Source organism: Zootoca vivipara, chromosome 17 (genome assembly GCF_963506605.1).
Source record: "Zootoca vivipara chromosome 17, rZooViv1.1, whole genome shotgun sequence".
In the NCBI taxonomy this organism is placed as follows: domain Eukaryota; kingdom Metazoa; phylum Chordata; class Lepidosauria; order Squamata; family Lacertidae; genus Zootoca; species Zootoca vivipara.
Window position 1 is genome coordinate 6679990 of NC_083292.1, and position 20375 is coordinate 6700364.

General features: G+C 48.0%; 1 protein-coding gene across 1 annotated transcript in view; it reads right to left on the minus strand.

Annotated features, from left to right (window-relative positions):
- Nucleotides 1–262: 262 nt before the first annotated feature.
- Nucleotides 263–20375, minus strand: part of LOC118076152 (transmembrane protein 132D) — a 334703-nt gene continuing 314590 nt past the window's right edge. The window contains exons 7-10 of the mRNA XM_060269805.1: nucleotides 10265–10470; nucleotides 9417–9690; nucleotides 6134–6325; nucleotides 263–1447 (exon numbers count right to left, since the gene is read on the minus strand). Of these exons, the coding sequence (XP_060125788.1) occupies nucleotides 263–1447; nucleotides 6134–6325; nucleotides 9417–9690; nucleotides 10265–10470 (1857 nt within the window). The remainder of the gene's footprint in view (nucleotides 1448–6133; nucleotides 6326–9416; nucleotides 9691–10264; nucleotides 10471–20375) is intronic.

The window sequence follows — 20375 nt, forward strand, 5'->3', positions numbered from 1 at the left end:
TTTTCCCATGTAAGTTGCCTTCCATCAGAATATTTCCCAAACATCTTATTTAATTTCCACTGAGCACAGATAACAGTTGCCACTTGCGACCTTTACTCAAAGTGCTCCTCAGGGTTCCATTGAAACCAAATAATCCACCATTTTAATTGTTCACAAATGGTTGCAGGTTTTTTTGTTTTGTCCCAGTTCGCCAAATTAAAGGCAGAAAGGTGAGTGGAAAACAAAGAGAAAAGAAGAAAGCAAAAGGGTTTCTAGTGTACTGTTACACATTTTCATGTAGCCGTTCCATATAGTTCCTTAGTTCTTTACATCCCCCCAGGTCCATGTCCTGACAAACCCACTTGATATCATCCTCACTGCTGGTCAAGATAGAGTTGACGGTAGGGCAGCCGCCATCTGAAGAGATGGTGGTGAAAGTGGTGAACTTGACCCGCTTCCGCTTGGAGGTTGGTGAGGCGGTCTGCTCGCTCTTCTGCTCCTTCCCTTCGGGGGTGGCTGTGGGGTCCGAGGACCGGAAGACTTGGCCGTTGAGGTTCTTCTGGGTGTTGGCATCCAGGAGGTACTTGCTCTCCTCCAAGTCTATGCCTTGGTCAATGGCTGTGATGCACTCCTCTTGCTGGGTGGAAAAATTAAGGTGGTTCTCCAGCAGTTCTGCCCTATTGCTTAGTCCTACCCAGTCATGAGAGTGGCTCAGGCCTTCTTGCTCTTCAAAGGGAGCCTGCTTGTGCCTGTACTTCAAGGCAAAGGTGATGCAGTTGATAAGGAAGACTAGTATGGCCAAGCAAAAGACACCTAACAAAGCATACATTCCAATCTCCAAGTCACTTAGGCCCCTGGGCGTCTCCACAAGGTCGTTCTCTTCCAGATCTCCATTGCTCATTGGCAAGTCCACCTGTGCCGGCAAGCTGGTGAAGTCTATTGGGATGTTTTGCATATGGCTGTCATCATCTAGAAGGCTCTCGCGGTCCTCCTTTTTACTAAGAATTGACTTTTGTGTGCTGGCCCCCCTGGTTTCTTCCTGGCCCATCGATGAGCTGTAATAAGGCCCATCTTGCCGAGACCCCTCCTGCAGGGTTGTCTTCTGACGCCTGTCACTGGTGTGGTTTTCCAAGTGCACGCTGGCCCCAACCTGCCTGCTGTCACTAGTGTTGGGGTTGGCATCATTTTGACCAAACTTGACCTTGATATTCCCACTCCCGACAGCCATGACACTCTTCCGTTTAGATTTCTGGCACGATTCGCTGATCACCATCTCCACCTTCACCAACAGCCCCTGGCCTTCTGACTCGGCAACGACAAGGGGCCATTTGAATTTGGGGCTCTGGAGAATGGAGACCACCTTCTCATCTACAGAGGTTGCCACCAGAGAGAAGTCCTTGATGTCATATAGGTCCAAGGGCATGACTGCCCCGTCACTGAACTGGATCCAGCAGCTTATAGCAGCTTCCTGTAAGGGAAACGACAACAACAACATCATTCTGAGAAACCCATCAGAGTTAAAAACCACAGGGTTGCTATGATACAAGGAGACAACATAAGAGGCATTTCAAGTTATGCATGGTGGGCAGAGAGAAAAGTCCCCCCCTCTTTAATAACACTAGGACTCGGGGACCTCCAATGAAGCTGAATGTTGGCAGATTCAGGAGAGACAAAAGAAAGTACTTATCCACACAACACTTAGTTAAACTATGGAACTTAATCCTACAAAAGGTAGGTCCTGGCAGAAGCTATCATGAAGGAACCAGAAAGCTTTCCTGAGGTCATACATCAGGACAAAGTCTCTCCTCTTCACGGAGGGGAGGGGTTGTGAGTTGAAGCCGCTCCCACATAGACAAGGGAGCGTTTCGGCCCCTTGCCTACCTGCCCTCGCTGCCGCGCCATGCCTCCGGTAGCCAGCCAATAGAGCTGGCTCGGGGGCGGGATTTAGCTGCACTTATTGCAGCCGCGGCAGACCTCAGCCTCCATTTTGCGCCAGGTTAAGCATTGGTATATCCATGATGTGTCGGAGGGGCCAAGGTTCGGGCCATCGCCTACCCCTCCATCTTTAGGGTATTCCGTTAAAGGAATCCGGCGGTCGTGGATCCTGTCCGATGCCCTGCTGGTGACTAGGGCCATGGCACGACCCCCAGTAGCATCAGGGGGAGCTTTTAGTTGTATTTGCATCAACAGGCTCCACCTCCACCTTCTGGTTGCTAACCTTTGATGACTCCACGCTGAGCGGGGGGAGTCATCTAGTCTGTCTGATCCAATGCCTAAGCCAATACCACTCACATGCTGTAACCAATAAAGTTGTGGCCTTTCCCACCCATTAACTATAATACATTGTGTCCGTGTGTCTTTATTTCCCCAAGCGGGTGGCGGGTTCTCGACTCACAAAATATATTTGTAGAAAGACCATTTGAAATGAAATTCAAGCAGAAATAGATTTCCATCTAATTAAAAGCCGAGGACTTAGTGCAGGAAGGTGCCTTATGCCAGGTGTGTCCATCTAGTTCAGTATTGTCCACTTTTGTCCAACTGACGGAATCTCTTAAGGGTCTCAGAAAGAAGCAGAACCATATTTGTAACTGGAGATGCCAGGGATTAAACCTGGGTCCTTCTGCATGTAAAGCAGGGGCTCAACCACTGACGTCACTTGAGCACCAGGGTGACACTATCCGATCGCCAAGTAGGTATAGTTTCAGAAAACTGACCTTGCGGGTCCAAACTGGCACAACTGGAAGGCCAAAATTGACCTGCGGGCCAGAAGTTCTCCACACCTGCCACACATGGTCATCACAAAGCTCACACTGAGCAAACTGAACCCCCTTTTCCTTTTTCGGTTCACGGTGGAGAAATATAGAGCAGACCCCTTTCCCTGCTCCTGAGCGTCCCCCCGCCCCTCCAAAGTACTTCAGTGGCAGATCAAGGAAACAATCTCTCCAGCCTGGAGTCACAGCTATGGAGGAAATTTAATTCCACACCGAGCCATTCATTTTTATTTCAATTCTATGAAAGACAAGGGCTACGTTTTAAATAGTCATAGGTAATAAGATTTGTTTCCCACAGAAGTGGTAAGAGACTTGTATCCCCCCTGAGGTCTCTTGTGCATGCTTTGAAACACTAATAAATTGCATGTCAAACAGCATCACAGGTGATTGGATCATTTACTACTGCTCTGTATTCAAACTGGGTGGGGGGGGGAGAGCACAAGTAATTGCTTATTATATTTATGATTTCTAAAAACCACTTTATATAAAAGATAAAGTCTCCTTGCAAAGCACACAGGGCATGATGGAATGCAGGCTTTGGACTTAGTGCTAGCCAGGAAGAAAAGCACCAGAGTCCTGAGGCTCCTGGGACAGAAAGTGGGTTTCTAAAAGCTCTTGAAGCCAAGTTTCAGGGTTCTTGTTTTATCTATCTTTATTTACCACCTTTTTCTTCACATGGTTCTTCCCCCCATTTCAACCAGGAGCAGTTCATTCAGGACTGTGAGCCCAATTTTTTGGAGCTCCCTCCTGGCTGAGATCCCTCTCCCTGATGAACTTTGGGCACTTGCAAGTTGTATTATGCCTGTTTACTGAACTTAAGGTTGTTGTTTTTTTGCTTGCTTTAAGCTCCATATTATCTTGATTGATGAGCTGCTTTATTGTTTGGGCCGTGCCCAAGACAATTTGCTGCCTGAGGCAAAAGACAAAATGGCGCACGTATGCACCCATTCCATATACAGGAGCAAATCCTGGCAACAGGGCATGGCACGGGCAGATCAGCAGGGTGCTTATAAAGCTGGAGGGGAAGGTGCATGACACACAGCTCTCTCCTCCAATAGAAGGGGATGGTCAGGGAACTGAGGAGGAGGATTCTGCCTGAGGCAGCCACCTCACTCACCCCAATGGCAGGACTGGTCCCTTTGTGTATACAACTTTGTGAACATCTATGGAGAAAACCAGTCTCTCAGGGGACCAGAGTTGGATGGACCAGAGCTCAGGGGCAAAGCATCCGCCGTGCAGGCGGAAAGTCCCAGGTTCAATCTTCAGCATCTCCAGGTATGCTTTCTGTCTGAAACCCTGAAGGGCTACTCTGTGCTGAGCTAGATGGGCCAAAGGTCGGATTCAGTATAAGGCAGCTTCCTAGATAATAAATAGATAAACCTTGACAAGTTCCTGTCAATGCTGACACTGTGCAGAGGCTCTTACCGTATGCTCAACGTCCCTCCCGCTTTCCCCTTGCCAACTGCTTTGCAAACCCAATATTGACTGTAGACACAGCGGAAGGATCCTTTACAAGCTCCCTGAGCTCTTTTCCAGGTTTTGGCCTGCCACCTGGTTTCATTTCTTTCCCCGACCCCCACTGCACTGAAAGGATGGATTCGGATATGACTCAATTTCCTCGGGAAGTGAAATGAACAGCTTGCTGGGGGCTTAAGTACCACCCAACCCTGCTTTTGAGCTGATTTCAAGGTAGCGATTTTAACTCTGCTGGTCAGCAAAGGATGAACTGCCTGTCCTGGCTTTCTAGCCACGTGTCACTTGATTGCTGAACACTACAAAGAGAAAGAGAGAGAATGCACATTGGGGAAGGGGGAGAACTTCATTCTGAGTGCTCTACCAAGGCCTCAGCCTTAGGTTACCTCTTCTCATCCCCACCAAAACCATCTGAAAGAGAGATGAATGAGCATCATATTCCCTCTGAGCAGGAAATTTACCCAGCATTTGTGTGGCGATACCCCGATGCCTCCCCGGGAGAAATAAAGACACAGGACACATTGCATATAGTTAATGGGCGTAGAAAGCCACAACTTTATTGATTACGGATGTAGAGAGGTATTGGCATAGGCATTTGATCTAACCGACTATATCCGACTCCAGCCCGCTCTGCTGCGATGCACATCAACTAGGAGCTCATCCTGGGGCCACCACTAGGGGGCGTGCCCTCTGACCCTCACCTACCATGGCTTCAGACTTGGCAACACCCCCGGACTCCTTAAGGGAGCACCCTTCCGCATTTGGGGGAGGTGATGGCAGCAACCTGCCCCCCTCACACCTGTACCTTTCAGAGATAATCCAATGCCTACCGCCAAAACCAAAGTTGTGACGAGTTGCTACGAGGTAGGCGAAAACCACCAGGCCAGAGCCAATTTGCCCAGTGGGAAAATTCCTACCAGCCCCCTCAACGGCGACCAACCGAGGTCCATAGCAATGTCAAAGTAGAACCCTGCCTAAAGGGGTGGGTGGGTGGGAAAACGAAGCAGCTGGGGGACCGAAAGAAGCGAGGCCGATTCCCTGCCGCGCGCTCACTTAAATCACCGAGCCACGCCCCCCTAGAACCTCCTAATTGGATGCGCCAAGGGCACGCCGCGGCAGGGAGCCGACCAATGGGCTGGGGGGGAATGGCAACCATTCCCTACCACCACCACGTGAAGGCCTCGTGGGCCCACAACATCTCCTCCTCCTACAGCGGAAGAGATTTTGCTTTGATAAAAGGGCTTCAGGGGGTGGGACATAGCTTGAGGGTCAGCAACTGACAGTTCTTGGGCCGAATGAATGCACACAAAGCCAATCTCATACACAAAAGAAGTCTGTAAATAGGACTTCGTTTGTCCCCAGTTTCTCGTTTTTCCCACTCATCAGTTCAGTTGTGCACATTGCCGCCTCACTTTGAATTTATTATTTTTTAAGTCCTCCTGAAAATTCACCAGCATTTCAGTATGAATTTCTCCAGGTGTACAATTTGTGTGCAATTTTGTCCAACATACACATCCCCCCCCAAATATATATAACCCATTTTTATGTTACTTTTGCTAATAATGGAGGCGGCTGCCCCTGCTCACTCTGCCTGCCAACCCCGCCTACCGGACGGCAACTTGAATAAAATATGGGGGGGGCAGGTAAGCCCTGCCTTGCATAATTGATCACCCCCCTTTACACCTCAACCACCTCCTTGCCTTTCCCCTCACAGCTTGCCCCAAGCCCTACCCCCATTTCAAAGGAGAGGCAGGTGCTTACTAGAGAGGTCTTTTGGTGAAATGGATTATAGTTCTATTTAAGTTATAAGCTTTTATTTCTTAACGTGCATATGCCCACTGTATGCAAATCTGCATTCTCTTTTGGTCTTTTTGTTGGCGGCCTCAGAAATGGCAAATGAGGCTTCATACCTGTTTTGGCACCTGGAGAATTTCCTGGGCTACCGCTGTAGCAAAGATGGCCTTGTTGCTTCCTGGGCTCAGTTGTAAGGAGAGGGAAAGCCCGGTTACCAGTTGGACCCCCAGGTCAGTAATAGTCACCTTCTCGTCGAGGACAGTCACAGTCTTTTCAGCCAAGATGGCGTCAGAAAGCGGAGACAGAATCTGTTTTCAGGAAAACCGAGGCAAATGCATCAGAACCCGCAAGGAGAGTCATACTTCTTTAAAAACTTTTTTAAAATAATAAGTATAAAACATTTCAGTCCCGACTTTCCTTGATGGGTTTATTTATTTGTTGGTAGACCATCAATAAATATTCCCTGGGCGGCTTATGACAAGCATGCGCAGGACAGCTAACATATATCTATCTATCTCTCTATCTCTCTATCTCTCTATCTCTATCTCTATCTCTATCTCTATCTCTATCTCTATCTCTTATCATCTATCTGAACTGGCATTTATGTTGATTCCAATGTGAAGCATCCCTTAAAAAAAAAAAAATCTCCCATTCCCCCCTTTTCTGTTGTGGAGGGTGGAATGACTCTTCTATGATAGTTCCTGCCGCAACATATGTCTACATCGTCTTTCTTGGCTGAAAAAGATTGTTTCCCCCCATATGCTAATTTAACCCACAGATTCATTGATTAACTGACTAAAAACTTCATACGATTATTCAATTACCTTTCCTTCAATCAAAATTAGTGATTGAAAACAAACAATGGGGACAAATTATGGGCAGTTAAACAGAACCCCTCATTACGTTTTCCTCTCCCTTCCCTCCTGTCTCCCTCTGTCCATCCCTACTGTCTGACCTTAGATTGCAAACTCATCAGGACAGTGACACACACACACACACACACACACACACACACACACACACACACACACACTTTTTTGCTTGCATTACAGAAGACTCTGAAGAGAAGACAAGCAGCGCTTATGAAAAGTGAATTAAACAAGATGGATGTGAGCTGAGCTATCACTCTCTAAGACCTTGGCATTTCAAAAGCAGCTGACTTTGACGATTTCTCGAGTGACAGGCTATACATATTCTTTCAAGTGGATGGGCCAACTAGCATTCCCCGCCTCCATCCCTCTCGCTTCCAATTCCCTTCCCAGATATACATTCTCTGTATTTATAGACAGTCACAGAAGGCAAAATTAGACTCTCAGCTTTTGCAACATATAAATACAGATTGCTACCGAGGACTGCCGTCTCCCAACTTCCTAAAGGCTACCTGTTGAGGAAAAGCAATTTGGTAAGGATAAGGGGCTAGCGGTCAGTGAAGCAGGGCAGCATCACTCACCTGTCTTCTGAGCACTGAGCATCACTGCTGGTTCCTGAGAGGGAGAGGCGCAAGAAGGGCAGCATGGTGCAGGTGCAGCAGCAGAGCCAGTCCGATGCTCCTGCCGCCAGGCTTGCACCATGCTGATCTCCTTGCATCTTGCCTTTCCCCCTCTCAGGAACTGGCAGTGGCTCTTTGTGCTTGGAAGGCCTGTGCTCCCTGCTCACTGCAACAGGCAGGACCAAGCCCTACCATAAGGCAGAATGAGACAGCTTCCATAGCCAGCAAATGCTGAGGGATGGAAACTGGCTGGAACAGTGTGCCGTGTGGTCTGCCCCTAAGCTAGCTGGCTGCCCTTGCATGGCTGGCACACCTATGAGGCGATCTGAGGTGACCCGCCTCACGCTGCATGTTCAAGGGGGGGCAAGAGAGCCTGATCCAGCCTGGGGGGGTTTCCAATTCAGCTTTGGGTAAGCTGAAGATGCAGCCAAAAGCCAAAGCCAGGGAGAGCAATAGCACTGGCTCATGGAATTTTGCCAAGACTCTTGGTCAAGAGGGAACAAGTGTTGGTGGCCCACCTTGTCTCCGGTACCAATAGGTCATTGGGCCAGTCCTGGTTACTGGGATATGGCCATGGCAGTTGTCTATTGCCTAAAAGGCACATTGGGAGGTACTATGTCATTAAAAAGTGGGTGTTTTCAAAATATAATAGAGAAAGTTTTCATTAAAAAAAAGAAAAAGAAATTTTGGGGGGGGGGATACAAACTGGACATGCACCTCTTTTCCCCAACCTATAGCACTGAAACGAAGAGAGGCTATAAGCTGCTAATATCAATATGAAGGAAAATGTTAACACATCTATATATTATGGAATGTGGCAGGTACACTTTGTCCTGTAGAGTCTTTGTTCGTTTACTGGATGAATGGAAACCAATCTGCCATGAAAGTCTCTTTCTCTTTTGCCCTCCAGCCACGCAATGCCAGTTTTAGGTCAGTTTTTCAGAAAGTGCTATGTCCTAAATTATGTTATAGAATTTGTGTACCTTTAAACCCTTTGTTCCTTTCCAGTTTCCAGCTATCAGTAGGTTCTTGCTCCCATAAACCGACAACCAATTAAATGTGTATATACTGTAATAACCCTTGGCTGTCTCCATTGAATATAACCAGCAATAGTTTTTCAGGAGGTTTACCCCGCCCCCCAGTTTTCTTAGTATTTTTGTTATTTCTACAAACATATCTTCCTAGAACTGGGGAACTTTGGGACACATATGTGTGAAACAACCATGAGCTGTACATCCCCTCCAGAAAGCAGGTGAGTGGGGTTTATCCACTTTAGCTATTTTTGTAGAAGTTAAATGGCAGGAGAGCCAGTGTGGCATAGTGGTTAGAGCGTAGGACTAGGATTTTGGAAACCCAAGTTCCATTTCCCACTTAGGCATGGAAGCTCCCCGGGTAACTTTGGGCCAGTTGCTGCCTCCCAGCCTAACCTACCTCACAGGGTTGTTGTGAGGATGAAATGGAGGGGAATGTATGCCTCAAAGTCCTTGCAGGAAAGGTGGGATATAAATGCAATAAGTGATGGTGATGATGATGATACCTTATGTATTATTTTCAAATACAGTGGTACCTCTACTTACGAATTTAATGCGTTCTGAACGCACATTTGTAAGTCGAAAAAAATTGTAAGTCGAATCCCATAGGAATACATTGGGAGAAAAAATTCGTAAGTCGAAGCAACCCTATCTAAAAATTCGCAAGTAGAAAAAAAAATCCTATCTAAACCGCATCCAAGATGGCGGACGGAGCTCCATTCGTAAGTAGAAACATTCGTAAGTAGAGTTATTCGTAAGTAGAGGTTCCACTGTAGTTTTTGAAAGACTTTTTGCATCATCATGCTGGCCTAGGTGAACATTTGATCAGATCCAGAATGGCTGCTCTTCTGCTCTTTCCCAGCATTCCTTTCCTCCTACCTGAATCGTCGTCATCCCCAGCTCTTGTCCAACAAGCACCTGCCCGTCTTGCAGCTTTGCGATCCTCGGCTCTTCCACTTGTATGAAATCGCTCACCAGCTCAGTGATGTCGACTTGCCAGTCTGAGCCCAGCAGGTAGGCCATCTGCCCGCCAGGATCTGAGGGTTCGGCTACGAACTGTGTGAGGACCCGCACCATGGCGTGCTGGTACTGGAGGGTGCAGCCTCTTCCCTTCCGCTCATCCTCCTCTTCGTCATCGCTGTCCCTAGCTGACCTGTCAAGGCAAAACAAGCAGAGCAGTTGGGCAAGGAAGAGCGTCTTAAGGTTGCCTTAAAATCCTCCCAGTGATAGGGACATAGGAAGCTGTCTTGTATCAGTTCGGAATATTCACCTAACTGGCCCAGCACCATCCTCTTTAAAGAAGGGTCTTTGGCTGCGAGTGCCTGTTCCCAAGCAGGGGAACACGCTGAGGACCCCAGCAGGATTGGCTCCTCCACTCAGCAACTGGTGAGCGGGGAATTCAATCCTGCAAGGGTCTGCTCTGCCAGCATGTTCCCAGCGGCAATGCAGCACCCAGCAGGATTAAACCTGCTCTCTTCAGTGTGGTCGGAGAGTGCCCTCCTCCCAAGTATATATTTAATTAGGGTTTATAACCCCTGAATCTGGATCTGCTTGATCTGGATCTAGGTTGGGTGCTCTTTGGGTCAACTTGGGCCGGGGGGAGGGGGGAATCCCCAGATAGGGTCCCAGATCAGGCCAGGGGGGTTCTGCACAGCCCTAACGGCAACCATTTGCACAGAGCACACAGCCTGCATCTAGACCCGATAGAACCTCAGACAAAAGCCCACCTCTTATTTGAGACGATGGGGATCCGCCACCCCTTGATCTGATTTAACTCTGTGTCAGAGACCTCGATCTGCAGAGGGAGGCGGGGTACCCACACGGTCATCTCCAGGGGGGCACTCAGATGCTGGTACATGAAATGGACACGGACGTTTGCTTTCCCTTTCATTTCCTTCCCATTGACAAAGACGTAGTCGCATCTGTCGGAGACCTGGAAACAAGAGGAGAGGTGGGTGAAGGAAAGCAACAGCAATGAAGTCCCTAGGTGAAAACATCAGAGGCGCAGTGGGATGTAGTCAGAGGCGCAGTGGGATGGAGCCGATCTCCTGATACCACTGTTATGGCAGCTAATCTGGATGGAGGTGTGGTGCTGTCTGGGTCTGGAAAGATGCTGACGAGTGCGCACTGGGGGGGAGGGGCTGGAGTCTTACTTGGGAGAGGGGCATAGCTGCCAAGTCTCCCGTATTCCCTGGGAAATCCCCGTTTTTCCAGCTGTTCCTAGCTGAAAAAACAGATTTTTTTGTTTATTCTGGCGCGGCGGCCATTTTGGAACTGGGCGGAGCATGCTCAGAAGCGACTTTTGATGCTGCTCTGCCCAGTTCCAAAATGGCTGCAGTGTGACTTCTGGCGCGGTGGCCATTTTGGAACTGGGCAAAGCAGCATCAAAAGTCACTTCTGAGCATGCTCCGCCCAGTTCCAAAATGGCCGCCGCGCTACTTCCGGTCTGCTACTTCCGCCCGGTCCCTTATTTCTCCGACAGCAACTTGGCAGGTATGGAGAGGGGGCCAATGATTTGTGGGACTTCTGCTGACCAGAAGGCAAGAATTAGAGGCGCGGGAAGCTTTAGAGCTGGAGGGTGGAGCACGGGATGGGTCAGAAGAAGAGGAGGAAGAGGCAGGTCAGGCAAGTTAAGGAACAGGTACTTCCCCACCCTCTCCCGCACCACGGTCTCCCAGAACCAAGAAGGGGATGAGCAGGGGAAGCTTCCACACAGGTGTACTCTCCGGCTGTGTGCACGCAGCCCATCAGGAGGAGGTACAGGTAGAGGGAAAGCGGCCCCCTATTTTTGCAACTGCTTCATAGAATGCAGATATGGGAATAGCTGCCTGGACACTAGACTATTGTCCATGGTATTCAGGTCTGTAGAAACAACTGTAAGTGTCATGGACTGGGTGGATGAAGAGGAGTGGAGGGAGGAACCAGCTGGAGAACCCCCCAAGGGCACCGGCAGGGGAAGAAGAACCAGGGGATTAGAGGTGGGACAATGACGAGTGGCCAGAGGGAGAAGAGGGAGCAGACTGGGAGGAGGAGGAGGTGTCGGAAGCTGAAGGGGCAACAGGGTTTAGTGAGCAGGAAGAGGCAGTGGCAGAGGGCAGTCCAGAATCAAGGCTGGAAGGGAGTGGGGGCAGGCTGCTGAAAAAGCCAGGAAGCCTCCCCCTCCTGCTGTGAGCAGCTCTGCAACCCCCTGGTCTCCCAAAAGACAGAGAGGAATGAAGAGAGACAAGATGACAAAGCCTTGGGCTGCTAGGGAAAGGCCATGGGGAATGCAGTGGTGGGAAAGCAGGGGCCTTCAGTCTTCACAACTGCTTCATTGGGGCAAGACCTACTGGGAAGAGTTGCTGTGATCTCCAGGCCTGAGCTGCAGCATCTGCCCAGCACTGACCTGACCGCCATCCTGCTCCCTCCAGGTGCATGGATCCCGGTATTGGATCCACCAGTATTGCTCATTGGTTGAAAGCTAAGAGTGAAGGGACAGGTCTTAAGTGTTTCATGCAGCATCCTCGATCTATCATGGGACAGGGGCAGAAACAGCCAGATCCCACTTGCTATCACACACACACCCCTTTTCTTGTATCCAGCTTGCATCCTGCATCCTAAATACAAATCAGGACAAATGAAATGTATGCTGTGCACCTCACAAAGTCAGAGCAGTGGTCTATCAAGCTCAGCATTGTCTGCAGTGATTGGCAGGGTTCTCTTCCAGCCCTGTCTTGAGATGCCAGGGATTGAACCTGGAATCTTCTGCATTCAATGCTGTGTCCCTTCCTGGTATTCCTGGTGCTTCCACCCTTCCATTCCATTCATGACGTCACATGATTTTATGAGCTTCTGTCGGTCTGGTTCATAAATCACACTTTCCCCTGAAGCTTTTCGCCCACATCTCGGTGAGATGACAAAAACCCGTCTGTTATAGGTTGTTAAAATATAGGCGCAAAATGCATGTTCAAATAATTTATTAACTCCCACTTTGCAGTGGTGATGATCTGAAGGAATGATCTATTAAAACCCTTAACTCTTTTTTCACAATCCATTACCAGCCAGGCCTTCTGTTCCATTATGATGGTGTATTTAATATTTCTGCCTCCCGAATATGCATGATCTTGCACTTATCTGAATTTAATGCCATTTTCTACTTTTCTGCTTAAATGCAGAGTGGATCTAAATCTTATCGAAACATCAGAAACTGCTGTGGCATAATTTACATTGAAGCATTATTTTTTCTGCCTCTCCCAAAGAGAAAGACCTGCGCAGCATGCCGAAGAGTAAATCAGTGTTCAGATGCCTTTGATTGCAGCTAACCACAGAGCCATAGTTGTATATTGAATCCTTAGAGCTTTTGAAAAGTATTAGGGTTGATATAGCTCAGAGGGAGAACCGTGTTAGCCTGTTGCAGCAAAAAAAAAATCCTCTATTCTGCCTCGGACTCAGACTCCACCTGGAGTCCTGTATCCAGTTCTGGGCACCACAATTTACGAAGGATATTGACAAGTTGGAACATGTGCAGAAAAGGGCGGTCGGAGATGATCAAGGGTCTGGAAACCAAGCCTGATGAGGAACAGTTGAGGGAGTTGGGTATGTTTAGCCTGCAGAAGAGGAGACTGAGAGGAGATATGATAGCCATCTTCAAATACCTGAATGATTGTCACATGGGAAATGGAGCAAGCTTGTTTTTTGCTGCTCCAGAGGGCTGGAGCCAAACCAATGGACTCTGATTTAAAGAAAGGAGAGTCCAACTGAACATTAGGAAGTAAAAGCTGTTCAACAGTGGAACGGACTCCCATGGCAGGTGATGGACGCTCCTTTATTGGAGGTTTTTAAGAAGAGGTTGGACGGCCACCAGGGAATTTTTAACTGTGATTCCTGCACAGCAGGGGGTTGGACCATCATTGGCAATTTCTTCCCCAGTATGCAGAATGTTACAAGCTGCCGAGCTGAATATACATACGTAGACTAAAAGAACACCATGAAACATACCTACCCACATACAGTGGAATGTGAAATGTTTATTTTCCCCATCAATCATCGTCATAATCTATTGAATTTATATCTCACCCTTCCTCCCAAAGGAGTCTAGGGAGGCAAGCACACCAACATTTCCAAAACAAAACAGCTAAGCAGTTAATCATTCTAAAAGCAATTATGATAAATAATGTCTAAAAGCAGTTATGGTTTAAAATGTTCCATAAGTAGTTGTAGTGAAAAACATTAAAAATCATTATTTCATCCTCTACTCTAAGTGTTGCCCATAACAGCATTCTTCTGCCACCAAAATGCCTGGGTAAACGGGAATGTTTTCAAATTCCTCCTGAAACTTAATAATGATGGAGGCAGGTGCACCTCACCAGGGAGGGCATTCTAGCTACAGGGTACCACCACTGAAAAGGCCCTGTCAAGGGTTGAGGCCCACTTGGAGCCTTTGGTGGTGACAGCACATCCACAAGGTTTTAAGGAATGTAAGAAAATGATGGACTAGAAATCATGCAGTTATATCCCAAATTGAACCTAATTCAAATTCAGCTGACCAGGCACTGGAACTACTTTCAGATGTGCCACTCAGATATTTTGGAACAAATGCAGTGTTTTTCATTCAAACTAGAATCATAGAATTGGAGAGTTGGATAGCTCTAGCCAACTGAGCTATGTAACTAGATCATTCCAAACACAATCCATCATCCCTTTCGATCCAAATGGGACAAATGTAAGAGCAATTTAAAGGTTTAGACACCCAACACCTGTACCCCAAAGTAAGGGAGCTGCTGGATTCTGAAGGCAGTAGGCTTTATCAGCATAGACCTATTGAAATAACGGACCTTCTACCATTTCATTGAGTCCACTCTGAGTAAATATATATACTGTAATACTAGCTGGCCCTGCCACGCGTTGCTGTGGCTAATCCCTGTGAGTGCCCCCACCCTGTCCTGATCCATGACCTATTCTGTCCGTCCCCCCCCCCCCGCTGGCTCATCCCTGTGAATCCCCCAACTCTGTCCCGACCTACATCCCGTCCCCTCCTCCCCCAAACCCCCACCCAGGCGAGTCAGTACCTCCATTCGGCCTAGTCTGTAAAGGCCTGTAAAGTCTGTAAAGGCCTGTTTTCAGTTGGTTGCTGTGGAATGTTGTGATGTCACCGATTGTCTGCAGCCAATGGAGAGGCTGCTTCTCCATTCTATTTCCCAGCATGCACTTTTATCTGTTTGGTGTGTTCTGAAAGACGGGGTTTGGGTTTTTTTTTATGTTGCACAGGTGTGACATCTGTTTTAGCAAACTTTATAAGAACCTTCGGACATTCGCTTGGGACGCTGTGTCAAAATTTGAATGCAATCGGTGAAGCGGTTTCGGAGAAAAGTGGATAATAACCCACATGCCCAGTTTACATTTTTATATATAGAGATCTCTGCTCCCAGCCCCTCATTTCACCACCAGACCTCTTCTGTCCTCCTTGGGCTGAGGGTCTCCAGGAACGTCCTTTAGCAGCAAATGTGCTGCTCCGATATCCTCATTTGATTCCTGGGCAAAGAGAATGCAAAACCACAGCAATGCCACTGAAATCATTAGAATGCCATTCCTTTGCTAGATGCTTCACAGACCACTATCTTGTAATAGTCTTTCAAACAAATATGCTGACATCTATAGAGGGCATTGGGACCCTGGTGGCGCTGTGGGTTAAACCACTGAGCCTAGGGCTTGCTGATCAGAAGGTCAGCGGTTCGAATCCCTGTGACGGGGTGAGCTCCCGTTGCTCGGTCCCAGCTCCTGCCAACCTAGCAGTTCGAAAGCACGTCAAAGTGCAAGAAGATAAATAGGGACCACTACAGCAGGAAGGTAAACGGCGTTTCCGTGTGCTGCTCTGGTTTGCCAGAAGCGGCTTTGTCATGCTGGCCACATGACCTGGAAGGTATACGCCGGCTCCCTCGGCCAATAATGCGAGATGAGCGTGCAACCCTAGAGTCGGTCACGACTGGACCTAATGGTCAGGGGTCCCTTTACCTTTACCTTATGGAGGGCATTATGGGCTCCCAAAGGCATTTCAGATAGGAGAGTTCTGGAAGAAGAGTAGAGGCTGGGGTGGGGTGGCAGAGAGTCATCTTTCAAGCAGTATGCTTTCCATTGACAGGACAAAATCATAGGCATTGGGCCACTGCTATATTCTTTGCATGTAGAGGAGGGGTGGAGAATGTCCCTGGACTCCACACCTCTCATCAGCTCACCTTTAACATAAAATATGCATTTTTGAGTGTACTTCCTGCACACTGAAAATGCATTACAAGATCTGGAGAAGTGTATAATGTGACTGGGATTGTGTTCTAGTTCCCCCGTGAGTTTGGGAGCATGTCAGGGAGATAGCCGTGTGTGTGTGTGATGCTCTGTGTGTTGGATCTCCTCTACCGAGAAGAGCTGGATGACTCATAAGTCCCCCTCTGGTAACAAGTAACATAAGGCTCATTATGCATTGTTAGTAAAGTGGATTTTATTCTCCCTGTTCTGACCCTTGTCTCTTAAAACTGATGAACTTCTCAGGAAGGTTTATAAGAGAATCTCTATCTCTCACACATGCTTGCTCATCTAAATCTAATCTGGAGAAAGCAGGGCAGAAAGAGGTTAGGAGCTGCCTATCAAATTCCCAGCAAAAGGGGAGAGGGGAACCCACAGTTACGGGGTGCAGCTATGAATTATGGATGGATGAACTTTGCTGTTGCCGCATGTCTGAATGAAGCGAAAATAACTGTCTATTAACAGGGATCAAAATTCTGATTTATGTCAGGTGCGGCTTTACAGAAGACAGTTGTGGGAGCTTCAGAGATCATGCATCTGGTCACACAGAGGGCAAAAGGAGGCAAGGGAGAAGATGTTGGGCGGCGGCAGCAGCAGCGGAATGGCCTTGCAAGCCACTGTAATCTCTTTGTGGAAGATGGAGAGGTGCTTCTACATGACTTGGTTCATTGAACATTCCTCCTGTTTTCTTTGCAGGATGATTAGGCAAATGCTGCTTATTCAAGGAGCATTTGTTCCCATTTGTTTCTGGGGAGTTTGGTGGATGTTCGTCAAAGGAAGTGTTTACCACACACTTTTCTGGTGCACTCCCACATCACTTTTCTTATTGCAAGAAGGTCTGGTCTTTGAGGAAGTTTGTTCCCCAAGACTTCCCATTCAGTTGGAATTGCACAACCTGCATTTGCCAGTATGTGACTGAATCCCACTCCAAAATCTTGCCCTTGTGTGGAAATACCTTGAAACTTGGAGCAACGCTTACACATTCACCACTGGAATATAGGAAGCTGCTTTATACCAAGTCACCCTAATTGTTCATCTAGCTCAGGACTGTCCACTCTAATGGGCAGCAACTCTCTGAGGTCTTTTCCTATTCCTCTGAAGTGGGCATGGTAGGGGTTGAGCCTCAACCTTTGGCGCCTGCAAGTTATGACAGCATCTTGTCGTGAACATGCCATTCCATATCAACCACCACTGAGAGAACACTGTTCTTTCTATGGTTTTCCTTTTTTTTCCCTTTTAAAAAAATGTGTGTGCAGCGCTCAACTGCATGCAGCAAATTAATTTTTTGCAGTATCTTTGATCTCATGCATTTTTACGAAGAAAAATCCTATTAATTGGAGTGTGTGTGATATCACTGTGCACTTGACCTCTGGTCTTTCAGCAGTCAATCAAAACACAATGAGGTTGGTGAAAAGTGTGTGGTGTCCCCCAGGTCTTTGACTTCAGCTGGATGTTATTTCGTTATTGCACACTTTCCGCTTCTTGTATTGGCAGAGACCGATGGCCAAATTAAATAAAATGCTGGAGATTTGTGACCAGATTGCCCATCTTTTACATTTTTGTAAAAGCTGCCCAAGGGGAGAAGCAATTATGATTGACAACATGGTGTGGTTGTGGGTCCAATGGCAAGCCCAGATAGACGGGGACTGTCTAAAATAGCAAGGTCCTTCACTGCTCAGGAAAATGCAGTTCTTATGGTTTTACCACATGGGGCATCTGCAAGGAGAATTAAATGTTCCTAGGTAGTTCCTGCCCGGAGGAATTTTTTCATTAGGAAAACAGTGGTGGGGAGCAGGGTCGAGAATTGAAGATATCGTGGGACTCCACCAAGCCTGCTGATATCTAGTCATGACACCATTAAAGGTAAAGGGACCCCGGACCATTAGGTCCAGTCGCGAACGACTCTGGGCTTGCGGCACTCATCTCGCTTTATTGGCCAAGGGAGCTGGCATACAACTTCCAGATCATGTGGCCAGCATGACAAAGCCACTTCTGGTGAACCAGAGCAACACACGAAAACACTGTTTACCTTCCCGCCAGAGCGGTACCTATTTATCTACTTGCACTTTGTGCTTTCGAACTGCTAGGTTGGCAGGAGCTGGGACCGAGCAATGGGCGCTCACCCCGTCACGGGGATTCGAACCGCCAACCTTCTGATCGACAAGCCCTAGGCTCTGTGGTTCAACCCACAGTGCCACCCGCGCCCCAAAAGGGAGAAAAGGATTGTCACTCACATCTGAACTCTGGAAAAGTGGGGGGCAATGGCTAATGTAGCATTTTGAATTCATGGGCTCCAGAGCACTATAAATTCCTGGCTCTAGTAAGTGTTAGAATTTCATCAAGGCTTGAGATGTCCAACTGGGTGCCAGAAAATTCTAATCCCTGGACTCGGAAGTGTTAAAAGTTAAATAAGCCAGGCCAGCTTCCGGTGCTCAGCTAATTACCTGACTGTTACAAAAGCAAGAGAGAGGGGGCTCTCGGCCAGATGGCAAATTGGTGGGGCCACTCCTCCATCTCTCAGAAGGCCAAAGCCTGAGTTTCTGAGGACAGATTTGGTATGTGTCACATGACCTAGAAGTAAAGTAGCAAGCAGCAGTATCAGAGCAAAGTTTGAGAGCAATGTTTGAATCCAAGGCTGCTGCCCTGGAAGAAACAAGACCTTTTTGGGGTGTTAATACTGTGGACCCCCTCCATCGTAGGCTCAGGTTGTATATATGTGCAAATAAACCATATATCCTAAAGACACCATATTCTCCGGTGTGCCTCATTTCCAAAAGGAAACACAAACCCTGAGTAATCTCGCTTGCCTTGGAGATTGGGGTGACGAGCAACAAGAGTATAGACCAGAGGTAGTCAAGGTGGTGGCCTCCATTTTTTTTGGACTACAACTCCCATTCCTGACTATTGACCATGCTGCTGGGGGCAGATGGGAGATGCAGTGCAACAACATCTAGAGGGCACTAACTTGACTACCCTGGTACGGACCTATCTTCCGTGAAATTATCTCATGCCTTTCCAAATCCGTGCATGTATTGCTTCTCTGCACCGCTGCCTTCAGCAAACCATTGTGTAAACATATCATTTATGGAGGCTTCATATTATGGGCTTCTTGAGTTATAGCTGATTACGGAGCTGCTGCTGTTTCCACCCGATACCCTCCATTTCAGAAGTGCTCTTGTGCTTGGGGATTTTAATCTCAATGCCTGGTTCCTGAGGTAATCCTTTTTCCCGGCAGTGCAGAATCTCTCGGCATTCATAATGTACATTTCAACGACAGCTCTTCCCCTTTGGCAGGCTTACAGGAGAGAGAGAGAGAGAGACTGATTTAGCAGGGCATTCGGTGCTTAGAGCCCATAAGTAGAAGTCACAGCATTTAGCCCAGGTGAGTTATGTTAATGGGAAGTCGGCGCTGTCACTAGCTGGGCAGGGACTTCAAGAAGGAAGTGGGAGAACACCCAAAGACAAGTATATCCAAGTTCCTTGCTTGGCCTTTGAGGAGAAGTTATTGCATTTGGGCTTTTTCATTTAGAAAAATAAAGATGACCAAAGGCAGACGTGGGGAAAGTTGATAAAATTACAAGTGGGAGCCTGCTTGAAACCCCGGAGAGCCACTGCTTGTCAGTGTAGACAATACCAAAATAGATAGACCAATGATCTGACTGAATACAGGGCATCTCTCTATGTTTTGGGTGCTGAAATGTCAAAAGTATTAGTGCCAGTTGCAGGGGCGGAGCAAGTGGTGGACAGGGTGGTGGTACGCCCCGGGCACCGCCCTGGAGTAGGTGTCACTTGGGGCCACGCCCCCGCCCCTTGCCTCTGCACGGCAGCCTCAGAGGGGAAAAACAAAACAAAAGAAAGCTGCAGGCACGCCGGCCCTTTGTTTTGTTTTGGTTTTTTGCTGGAGCGGAGCGAGGTGCACAGCTTTAGAGGCGCGGGGGCGCGGCAATACCCCGCCACGTAACGGTGCATGTGTGATTACGTAGCGACGCCACGCCCACTCGGGTGCATGGCAATTTGTGCCCCAGGTGTCGCAGTGCCTCGCTACGCCCCTGGCCAGTTGTAAGTCTAGGGCATGGGGTAGGGGCGAACCGCTGCCTTGTTCTCACCCACCAAGCAAGTATTTATTTCCCAGATCCGTGCAACATCCTCCAGTTTTGTCAGTAGTAGTAAAAAGAAGAATGCAATTGAAGTAGATGTGGCACTGGGGTGGATGGAAAGGTTTAAACCACCTGCTCAATGTCTTGGTGGGGAGGCAAATTGCAGCCTCCTCAGGCATCAGACCAGAAGGATTGTTGAATGAGCAGGAAGAAGAGATACTCTCATTTTCTTAGCTGATAAGTATGGATCAGCTGAGGAGGAGTGGTTGTGTGTGTGTGTGTGTGTGTGAGAGAGAGAGAGAGAGAGAGAGAGAGAGAGAGAGAGAGAGAGAGAGGAGGAGGAGGAGGAGGAGGAGGAGGAGGAGGATTAGCCACACTTTTGGTCGCCCACCACTTGCATGCTCTCCATGGAAAAATTGTCCAAAATTTGACCCACAAAAGGTTAGCCAACCCTGATCTATGGGGA